General features: G+C 33.1%; 1 protein-coding gene across 2 annotated transcripts in view; it reads right to left on the bottom strand.

Annotated features, from left to right (window-relative positions):
- Positions 1–10,407, bottom strand: part of LOC121418611 (serine/threonine-protein phosphatase 2A 56 kDa regulatory subunit delta isoform-like) — a 57,102-nt gene extending 46,695 nt beyond the window's left edge. Inside the window, exons 1-2 of one of the 2 annotated variants that reach the window (XM_041612591.1) lie at positions 10,280–10,407; positions 6,028–6,090 (exon numbers count right to left, since the gene is read on the bottom strand). In XM_041612591.1, the coding sequence (XP_041468525.1) occupies positions 6,028–6,090; positions 10,280–10,306 (90 nt within the window). In that variant the 5' untranslated portion in view covers positions 10,307–10,407. The remainder of the gene's footprint in view (positions 1–6,027; positions 6,091–10,279) is intronic. The other variant, XM_041612589.1, reaches the window with a different exon arrangement.
- Between the last annotated feature and the right edge of the window lie 1,712 nt (positions 10,408–12,119).

The raw sequence follows: 12,119 nt of genomic DNA, 5'->3' as shown, positions 1-12,119 counted from the left end.
ACATGTTCAGGGAGGAATTAATCATTGTATCACTTGACGATTGGAAGAAAATTAGAATATTTCATATTTCATATAATAAAATACAAAAGAAATAGTGAGTGGATGACTTCATCCTCATTTGATTACCAGCCAGGATGTGCATATAACTGTTAAGATTGTGAAATTGAGCGAAACTTTAAAATGTCATAACTTTCTTATTTCACATCCGATTTTGATGATATTTTCAATGTTATAGTTGTTGGATTTTTCTCTTTTTATTCAAATCAACTTTTTGTTGGGGTGGACTTGTCCTTTATTACAGATTAGATACACATATACATGTAGGTCCTACACTACAGCTGTGATAAAATTCTCAATAAACATGTAACTTTTGATCCCATCGTGTTACCAGAGAAACAGATGAAAGAATTAAATATCTGACTTGTACAAATGTGGAATGTTGAATCTTTATTCAAAAGCCCTGCGCTTTACTACATTCCAACATTATCTACAAGATCTGTGCCATCCCTAACAAAAAGCAAAGATTAACTCTATTAAAGGTAGATTTTTTCGTGGGGGGATGGGGTATTAATAGTATACAAATATACCAGGCTTTGAGTAAGGGTACGTTTATGCGCCACTTTTTTACCCTAGAATCATGATCTGAATCATGATTCAAATCATGATTCTGCAGAATCACGATTGCGTTTAGTCAAAAGTGAAAATAAAAGTCTTTCAAATCACAAACATGAAACACGGATAAAGGGGCGTTTGGAGAGACGTTTCTGTAGAATCACGAACGAACAAACAAGGTCGTATAAACGCAATCGTGATTTGAATCATGATTCAGTGTCGGGCTATTTTCGGTGTGACTCTTGTGAAGCTCAAGGCGCTCTATATGCTCAGTGTATGTACAATTATGTGCTATGCATGCGTTTCTTGTCATGTTCAAGTTTTTTGTTGGTCATCACATCGTCCACTACTTTTCATTTTTTGGTCATGTCTTCAACTTCAAGTTCTAGTAAAAGAATTAACTGGACGGACAATGATCTCACTTGTTGAGTCAACAGTGTCAATATTAAATTGGATCTACGCTGAAATTCACTTCCGAACACCATTTTCGATAAACCAAAAAGATGAATAGAAGCATGGACCCTATGATAAAAGTAGACAAAAAGAGGTATAATAGACCGAATTCTGGAAGTAAAAGTTTTTTCGATAGCCGAAACATGTGCGAAAAACTTCCTCTATCACACTGCGCATTAGTGATGCGCACAAAAGATTGGCCCGAATCTGAGAAACGGCATTGGAATGAAGTCGTCTAAACGCTGATTCTGTGATATTGTGATTCATGTTTGTGTTTTGAATCATGATTCAAATCATGATTCTGGCTTGAGGTCGCATAAACGCAGCTTAAGTATAGCGAGAATCATTTGTCCAAGGTTGGAACCGAGGATGAAAAATTGCCTCTATGCTTTCAAAATAAAGGCCTGGTACACCCTACTTTTAATAAGTTAGAACAACAGATATTATTTCTAATCTAGTTCTTGTACTTGTACATGTAGTTCATCCCTTTTTTTAATCTGAACCAATATATAGAAAATACAGTGCTGCACTAACAGTCCTACTTTTCCTGAAGCCACGCACTCAGCGGAACGCGGATTTTAGTGCCTGTACCGTGACCGTCCCTTCACGGGACTTGCCAATGGTAGAGAGACCTCGCTGACCATTGCGTCTGAGAGATTGCATGATCTATGGCGTCAATGATGGAACAGTGCACTATTCCATCATTGATATCACGCAATAGTAAATTTTCTTTAGTTTGGTCACATGATGCTGTTTGAACCAATCACAATAGAAGACTCAATTTATATAGGATATAATCCTAATCATTCTCCAATTGATATAAAACTTTTTAAAAGGTATAGTGTACCTGTACCTCTGTAGCAAATTTTTAAAGGGCTTTACTATAATTGTTCCTTCTTTTCTATTCCTAATTACTATCAGACCAGAACATTATCATGCTATTACCATGGGTATACAACTAGAATTCCCAGCCATTTATACCAAGAAGTACACAAATCAATTCTCTCTGGTTCAAACAAACACAAACAATCCAGGTACTACTATTTACTCAGGTAGCAGATTGCTTATCCATACAGCTGCACTCACAAAGGTTGAGGTCAAAATAAGCCAAATACAAATACCGGTACACCTATTGGAGCCCTCTACTGTTTGACTGCAAAAACAACACAAACACTACCAGTACCAGTCAATTTGTAAATGACCAGTCATCTTGGAAGTACTACTGGTACCATTATAAACGAGCTGTATCACATGAAGGCATAGAAAGGAATAACTTACATGTACATGTATGATTCATAACTGAACAATGCATGTGTGAAGGGGAAGATGTGTAGCTAACAAGTGCAAGTACGTATCACATGTAGAAGTACATAATACTAGAGTGGGGGATTTTTACTGCACCACCCTTTCCAGTCCTCATTTTATGTTCATACAAAACAGAGTGAACTTCATGTACATGATATACAAGTACTGCTGTACAAGCTGTATATTTGATGATTTTTCACAAATAATGTAATATTCATACTGATGAATCACATTAGACAGGTTTAATTGGCCTACATGTAATTACAAATGGATGCTTCCACATGTATGTACATGTACATGTACATGTAGGTACGTACTTGCTACTTATATGCATTCACACAAGTTTGAAAAAAATCAATAAAAATTAAACAAGAGAAAATTTAAACAAATGAGATACATTTCTTCAAACTAAGATGTAAATTATGACAGTTTTAATGACATTTTTAAGTTTTGCTTAATTTCACAAAACAGCTACATACTGTATGTACATGTACATGTATGCACATCCTGGTCAGCAGGCAAATGAAGGAACTGATGTCACATAGTATTTGAATGTACAACAATTTACCAACGATAACTATTTCTGCTAACAACTGATCTGACTGAGGACCCTACAATATACTGTAAATATTACCCAGTTTCATTAGATGTCAAATGCCTGACAAGGCAAAATTTACATTGTTTTTAATGAACCCTATTCATGAAGGGGGCAGTCTCTATCACTAAGCCACCATGCATGGTCAAATATGGAACTGCCATACATGATGAAGACTCCTTATTGTAAAATCTGGAAAAAATTGAAATATAGTACAATGTACAGTATACAATAACATAATTACTGAAGAAATTTAATGAGTGACATCATCTTTATGAATCACTGTGTTGTGCATACATGTACATGTACTTACGTGAAAAATAAGCAAAATTTTAAAATGTCATAACTTGCTTATTTCATTGTAAATCAGATTTCCTCAAAATTTCAGTGTTATGCTTGTCTGACTTTTCTCTTTATATTCAAATCAAATAATTGCTTAGGGTGAACCTCCCCTTTATAAAGTGTTTTGGGATCATTTTGTTTACAAAAAAAGCATGCAGCAATTGTTATTGTAAATATTGTGACGTTTATTCATCACATACAGTAGCATAATGGCTCGTGCGATCAAATCAGATTACATTATTTTTTACCAGATTTGGATTCCTCTCATCGATCCATAAAATAAATATGTTTTGCTAACATTACATAAAAATAAAAGATACAGAAAAACAGCTATTCCAGATAATTGTCAATATGAGATAAGAGGGGTTCAGATTAGTTTTTGAGGTACATGTATAGTAAGCATGTGGACATATCAATGGACTAGTGTCTGGAAATATCACACAACTGATTACGGTACTGAACATGCAGTTACATGTATGAGCCTAAATTAATTTCATACACTAAAATTAATACAACATAAAAGAAATGATGAGAGGCAAAATCTCTTTTGAAAACAGTCAGTTTTCTTGCAAAAGGAAATAGAAATGGTCAAACTGTCTGGTTTGGTACATTGTACAGTGTCCATAATTTTCCATTAGGAGTGTTGGTTTTAAATAAAAATGTACACTGGGCCAATCAGCATCACATGGATGAATTCGCAAGCAGCCATTATATCAGCTGCACAGCTCATTACAGACCTAATGTACATAATGTATGGCTTCGTGGGTTCATTCTTTTCAGGTCTCTCACTCTTTCTGCGTGTTATGTCATGTAATGTGCTTGTCGATCATCATCGCCACATGTGTGTGATGTCTGAGGGGACCTAGGATTGTCAAGTCTACCATTAGGAAGTAGGAAAGGAAACTCAATGGCTGTAAACCACGATCATCGCAGCTGACATACAGTAAAGATGAAAACAGATTTTGACATTGGCAGTCACAGCATGTACTGTGCATTCACATATTACGTGTCAAATACGAGCTACAGCAAAGCTGGAAATACACAGTGACACAAATCATACAGTAGGACCTACATGTCCATTGGCATACATCTAAATGTGCATATCTTGTACAATATCAAAGAGGATCCCATTACAAACACATCTCATAAATCCAATCGTATGATTAAATATTCCTAGAATCAATCACTAAGAATATTTCAATTTTGCACATTTGACAATAAGGAAGCATCTTCATATAATCCCAATAGGTCGCACGTAACAATAGCTATCCCATATATACAAGGGGCATTCAGTCCTTGCTTTACAGTATAATGAGGAAAAAATAATATATATTTCATATCAAATACAAAAGAAATAGTGAATGGGTAACATCATCAGTTCCCTCATTTGCATACATGTACCTAACAGGATATAGTTATTAATTTGCAAAATTAAAGGATAAGTCCATCCCAACAAAAAGTTTATTTGAATAAAACTAAGGAGAAAATCCATCAAGCATAACACTAAAAATTTCATCAAAATCGGATGTAAAATAAGAAAGCTTTGACATTTCAAAGTTTCGCTTTATTTCACAAAACAGTTATATTCACAACCTGGTCTGTATGCAAATGAGGGGACTGATGACATTAAAAACTAATTCTCTTGTATTTTATCATACAAAATATTTTAATTTGTGCCTCATTGTCCTGCAAAGGTTTATTCCTCCCTGAACATGTGGTATTACCATTGCTATAACATTTTTTGGTTCAGTAAAGTTGGTCCTCAATGTCGAATTAGTAAAAAATGAAAAAAATCATATACATACATGTATACACTGTAATTCAAACAATTAAAAAAAAAAGAAATAATGAGTTATCATCCGCTATCTCATTTGCATGTCACTGAGTTGTGCATTTAACTGTTTGGTGAAAATGCGCAAAACTTTCATAACTTTCTTATTTTACATCAGATTTTGATGACATTTTCAGCATTAGGTTGATTTTTCTGTATTGATTCAAATCATTATTTTTCTGAGGGTGGACTTGACCTTTTTAAAAGCAAAAAAATATCAAATATCATAACTTTCTTGTTTTAGATCCAATTTAGATGAAATTTCAACATAAGGCTAATTTGATTTTTCTCTCTCCATTCATATCACCTTTTTTGTTGGAGAAAACTTGCCCAATAAGAAATCACATGTGATATTCAATCATAAAAGCACTAACCAATGTGTAAGCTTAAAGGCCTAAATAATAAAATAGCTCTCGGAAATTGAAAGAACAAAATTATATCAATGTCACAAAAAATGGAAAAACTAGAAAACAAACTTGTCATGTCTACTAGGCTCAAGATGTCATGTCCATTACACAACCTACATGTACTGACCTCTTCTTAGTCTCTAGAATTCAATTTGATATTTTGATTTATTCATTTATTTGATATAGACCTGTTTTGATTGATATCGAATTCAATCCTGTAATTCAAAGAAATTTTCAGAACTAAAAAGAGGTAGAAAAGCAATGTCACATCTGTTATGCTTACAACAAATGCATTTTCTTTGCAACTGTTTGTAAATTCATGGTGTAAATCTATACATGTACATATATCTGGATACAAAATATGTTTGATAAGACTCAGTGAGAACCATAATTTTCAAGTGCGGTGCTTTGAAATATAAAATCTATTTGACTAATGTTAGTTTCAGTTATTAATCAAGTTCAATACATGCAGAAATACAAACCTCATCAGTATCTGGAGCGGCCTTGTTGTTGCTAACTGCTGCACTTCCAGTTTTGGCTGGTGCCTGAAAAGAAAACAAAAACATCAACATTAATGATGTACATGTACTTGTCTCATGATTCCACTTTGTACTAAAAAAAAAAATATTTGAAATAAAAGTTGTGGAATAAGAAAAACGAAAACGGCGCAAACTGAAAGATGTGGAATAAAATTTCTTTTGGTTTCTTTTCCTGCTTTAAAATTTCTTTTTAATTTTCTTTCAATATCATCATGAATTACGACAGATTACTGGCCAATAAACATAATGATAAAAACATGAAAATTTCAGTGTTCACCGATGATCGACAATTAAATCTGCCCAGAGTTAGTACACACTAAAATGATATGTGACAAAACAGGAAATGGGAAACAATTATTTCCAATAGACTTCCTCACCAGAGCAATACATGCAAAACATGAATTGTTATATTTGCAACTGTGATTAAAACTGCTTTATCTATGAATCTAATGAGAATAGAAACCAAAAATGAGGTAGAAAACTTGAATTGGGATTTCAAATTAAATGATATTGAGTACCAGGGAGTGTTCCAACAAAAGATGCAGAAATCTATTGAAGCCCCTAGCAGATATTCCACACTGAAAACTAAATTACGAATTTCTGAGGGACAATGTACATGTAGGGGGTGACAATGCAAAGTTCTGACATGCTACACATATGTATTTACTCTATTTGCCAGAGTATAATAGAATTAACTATCAATTTTAACATATATATTCTATAATTCTAAAAAAAGAAAAAAGAAAAAAAGAAAGGTAAATCACCAGCAATCCAGCATTATGCCAAATGCCATAGCAACAGTGTTGACTTTGTGACATCAAAATGAACAACCCTCTCTCCCTCTTTATTCTAATTTACACTTTTAATGTTTGAATGAAAAATTTTCATTTGAAAACATGCAAATATTATACAGAACTTATATTATACAGAACTTATATATTATATTTGACACATATTTTGTTATATCTGCAAGAAATACATGTAAGTGGAACTGACAAAATACAGTATATACTGTATTCTTCAAATTAGGAGGTACAGCAATTCCATTTTCATCCAATCTCTTACAACAGAATTGACTTTTGACTGTGACCCAATGACTTAAATGTCTGTATGATATTTAACCTAAGTTTATTGACCTCAAATTAAAATGACCTTTGACCTAGATTATATGTAAAACCATGTCAAACAAGTAACATGAGTTTGATCTTATACTTTTGAAATAATTAACAAATTATAAAATGTAATCAGAGTTAAACAGCCTGAAAAAAACATCTGACCTGACAATCTACTCAAATAATTTCTGATATTTCAGAACTATTATGGGTTGTAGACTCATGTGTGCAGACTGAAAAATTGGGATAAGAATAAACAAATCAAGTTGGTGAAGTAGGAACCACTCATTCATTTTCTTTTTTTTTCTTTATTTATGATTCCTTTTAGTATATGATGTGAATTGATGACAGAGAGTTTGTCTGTTACATGTACATGTATGTGACTGCACTAGTTTTGTTAACCACACTAGCTGCCACTCACTGTGTGGGTAGGCAGCAAAGAGCTTGCAACATAGTAGATGAACAGTCAAGTGATTCTCCTCATGGATATTTGTTCCTCAATGATGGCACTACAGATCAAAAGAACTTACATGTAGAAGTAGTTGCCAACCCAAGGGTTCATGCTATTTGACCGATGATGCTGTTGTCATGTTGGATGCTGGGAATGTCTTTATGTAAAAAATAAAAACTATTTGATTTTTAAGTTCATCATCCTTTTGGTACCAAACATTTATTGGAAATCACTCTGGAAAATTTGGTGGTCATCACAATGTTGTATCTCACAATAGATGACACCTGTCATCCGCAAGAGATGGACCATTGGCTTAATGTGTTATCTTGGAGGTCATTGATGTACAGCAAAAAAGAGGTTTGGCCCACTAGTGGATCCCTGTGGCATGCCAGATGTTACATCTATCCTTGCTGACTTTAACCCACCAACAGCAACTGCCTGTTACCAGTTAACGTTTTCAATACTTAGGAAGTACATTGGAACCCGGTTGAAAGACTTATAACTTTTGAGGAAGACAATTCCACCTGGCTTTGATAATAATGGATCAGCAGACCAATCACGTACTGTGTATGCGTATAAGGTTCTTTGCAATGCATCACAACATAGAAACTAGCACATCAGTGGTGTGGAGCTCATCCGGCATCTCGCAACAAAATCTAACACATAATATCACCCCAGTTGACATTGTAGTGAATTATATTGGTGATATAATTTGAAGAAACAGAACAGAAATTGATGAAGAAATGACATAGAAGAAGCATTTGAAAAATGTTGTAAACAAAGGAGACACACCAAGAAATCAATTAATTTGTGAATATCAATTCATATTTAGCGAAAAAATTGAACAAACATGCATTTCATATGTTGACATATTTGTAAGATGTGCCCTTGAAGTTTACATACACCTAGGAAATTCAAAGAATAGTTGACACTTGCCAAGCATCATTTCATTTACTGTTTCTTATACAATATTTGTGCTATCATGACAAATTTGATATCAAACAAACAAGTATGTCAGGCCCCTTAATCACATTGGTTTGTCATCAGGAGCTGAAAAATATCTAGGTGTCGTTTTTTCCCAATAAATCTTCATATTTCAGACAAATTAAAAATAAAAACTTGACAAAAACATTTCATAATTGTGCTAGTTACTTCTCAACACAAACATTTCAGATTACACTTTTTTGTTCAGTGGCGACTATCATGATAGAAAATGTAATATAAATCATAGATTTGACATTTATATATTTCCATGAAAACATACTAACAATAGAATACATTTGGCACGAATATTACTTTTTTTCTTGAAAGAAAATTCCACCTGAAATATACTTTAATCCCAACAGCATCCCAATCATATGAAAGAGCTAATAGTACGCTCTTTCATTTGATACCAAATTCGTCTTGGTAATATTTGTATATCTGAAGGCGAATTGCCAAGACGTATTTTTGCGCAGAAGTCTGCAGAAATTTGTACCTAAAAAATTGCTGCACACCTCTGTGCATGCGCAATTCGCCTTCGCCATTTTTGATTCAGCAGAGAATTTAATATGCATGATCATGAATCGAGAACCGGCTTGAAATCTCAGTCTGATTTTGAGACGTTTTCAAAAAAGGGCAAGGACTCAGTCAAGGAGTGAGTCTGTTTGTCTGATGATAAGTTTAGTAACTGTAGAGTAAGCTGAATGTATGTTTAATGTTATTGTTAGGTCTTGATAATTTATGTTGCCTTTGTTACCATAAAGTGACACAATTTTCCTTTTTTAATTAGAGCGAGTACGGTATGGTAGTGGATCGTATTACCGAACACTTTTCATGAATTTGATCATATCAAACACATTATTCCAATAAAATTCACTAAACTTTCACCATAAATACACAAATACCTACAAAATATAATTATGCAGAAATTTTGCCGAAATTGTTTTTCATTTTTACGACATCAGCTTCCAATCGGACCCCTCTTCGCAAGTGAAATATTTTGGTCACTTGAAAAGGTATCGTATTACCGAACGTGTGTTTTCTATGGGAAAAGTTGGGAAAACAACAAAGTCACTCATGAGCTATTTTGACCATATTTTATTGTTTTGAGGATATAAAGACTTTGAAATTGTGTTTTTGATAATTTTTCATCATTTTTCTATTTAAGTTCCCTTTGGAAGGAAGTTGCAAAGGTTTGAGCGTATTTGATTATTTTCTGACACATATGATGCACGCGTTCGGTAATACAAGGCCGGTCGGTAATACAATCACTCACTATACCGACCGTATTCAACATGTTCAATCATTTTGCAATGTCATGATCAATCAGACAATGCTGGGTGAATTAGATCAAGCATCTTCACAATATAAAATATTACGAAATTCATGTTCAATCTTCAGTCCGATTTTATTTTTTTGGTGTGCAAACATGGCCCAATCCCAGGGGCCGCTTCTTCAAAAGTTCAAACATCATTCATAACGCGCATAAAAACTTCAGTTCATAATTAACACACATGGGTCTATGGTAATTAAATTGGTGATAGATCGAGAGAGAACCGTTCTCCCGCCATTACGTGAATATTTTGAGGATTAAAACGTGTAACAACCGTCTAATAAACATGCATAAATGTAGATGTAATAAGACACTTACCTTTTCTTTTCTTGTTTTATTTGGCATCTCTGTTATGGAGAAATTTTCGGTTATTTCCCAGCATGGATGTGTTCGTGTTTTCGAGTTAGCGCTACCTCGGAAAATAGGCAACAAGAAACGAGGAGTGTAATTGGCTAACTCATATCACATGATCGCTTACGAGTGAACGCAAACCCAAAATAAAAACATCTGAAAGGAAAAATTGGAGAACATATAAACAAGGCCTCCAATAACACTAACCCGGGGGGGGGGGGTAACAAAAACCGAGAACACAACGATACCTGAAATGAATTGCTGATTCATCGATGAGTATACTGGGGGGGTTTTTTTAGTTCTCCTTCCCATAATATTTCAATTCAATTTTTTCAATTTCAATTTATTTCATTCATAAAAAACACATAAATATACAGTAATAAACAAAAATATCAAAATAAGAATGTGGAGACAGCTTAGAAGAACCAAGTCTTATACAGTGCTGCCACCAAAATGCAAGCGCAAACACATTTTAAAATGAACATTTTAACATAACTAGAAAATAAAGATGATAAATACAAATACAAATTATTAATATTCCAAGACAAACCCTACACGATACTTGAACAAACAAAGCCTGATAATCTTATAAGTAATATTTGTGTTTAAATAATCGTTTGAAAGAATTGAGTGATACACTTAATTTAATGTCATCAGGTAATGCATTCCAAATTTTAGGACCCTTAAAGAATATAGAATTGATACCAATATTGGTTCTCTCAAATGGCAAGTGAAAATCTAATGGCTTTCGCATATTATACAAGTAAAAATCAGAATTCAATTTGAAAAATGTTGAAAGACTAGATGGTATGATTTTATTAAAAACTAAAAACATGAAAACTGCAATATTAAAGTCATTCATATCAAAAATATTCATTAACTTCAATTCTTTGAAAATTGGTTTAGAATGGGCAAGATAATTGGCATGAAAAACTATTCTTATGGCTTTCTTTTGTAAGAGAAATAATCTCATCATTGAATAATTTCTAGAATTGGCCCATACAATATTACAATAATTTAAATAAGGTGAGATTATAGCATTGTAAATCATCAATAAAATTTTACGTGGAAAATGCCTCAACCTATAAAGTACGCCAATGCATTTTGAAACTTTGTTACAAACTTGATTGATATATACTCATGCCATAACAGTTTATTATCCACAATCACCCCAAGAAAATTGATAGATGTAGCAACATTTATCTTAGTACCATTCATTTCAATAATAATGTTATTGTAATCAATTTTCTTATTGGTGAATATCATACATTGAGTTTTATTTACATTTAAAATCAATTTATTTACAACAAGCCACTGAGATAGTTTGCACAACTCATGATTGAAGTTAACCATTAAATTATTAATATTTGCGTCAGACATAAAAACACTTGTATCATCAGCATACAAGATAAAATGTAATTTCTCAGAAATATTGCATACATCATTTATGTAAATAAGAAATAATAAAGGTCCCAGGATGGACCCCTGAGGCACTCCACATCCTACTGTATCTAATTCAGATTTAACATTATTAATAAAAACATATTGTTTACGATTAAATAAATAACTTTCAAATAAATCTAATTTACTATTTACATGTAGTTGATCCCCGTTGATGTCATCAAAATTATTTGCAGTGTTACTTTTTGTAACTGTCCCATTCGCAAGCTCTGCTTTTTTTTTTGCTCCTAAACCTATCATGTTATACTTATTTTAGTCAAATTGTTGGATGGTATTATTCTATTCTATTATTCTATTCTATAGATTGTCTAGTCTCAATTCCGTCGATGCCCACAATCAAAGAGTT

The sequence above is a fragment of the Lytechinus variegatus genome, chromosome 7 (genome assembly GCF_018143015.1).
Source record: "Lytechinus variegatus isolate NC3 chromosome 7, Lvar_3.0, whole genome shotgun sequence".
In the NCBI taxonomy this organism is placed as follows: Eukaryota; Metazoa; Echinodermata; class Echinoidea; order Temnopleuroida; family Toxopneustidae; genus Lytechinus; species Lytechinus variegatus.
The sequence above is the reverse complement of the archived record's forward strand: the minus strand, read 5'-3'. Positions and strand labels throughout refer to the sequence as shown.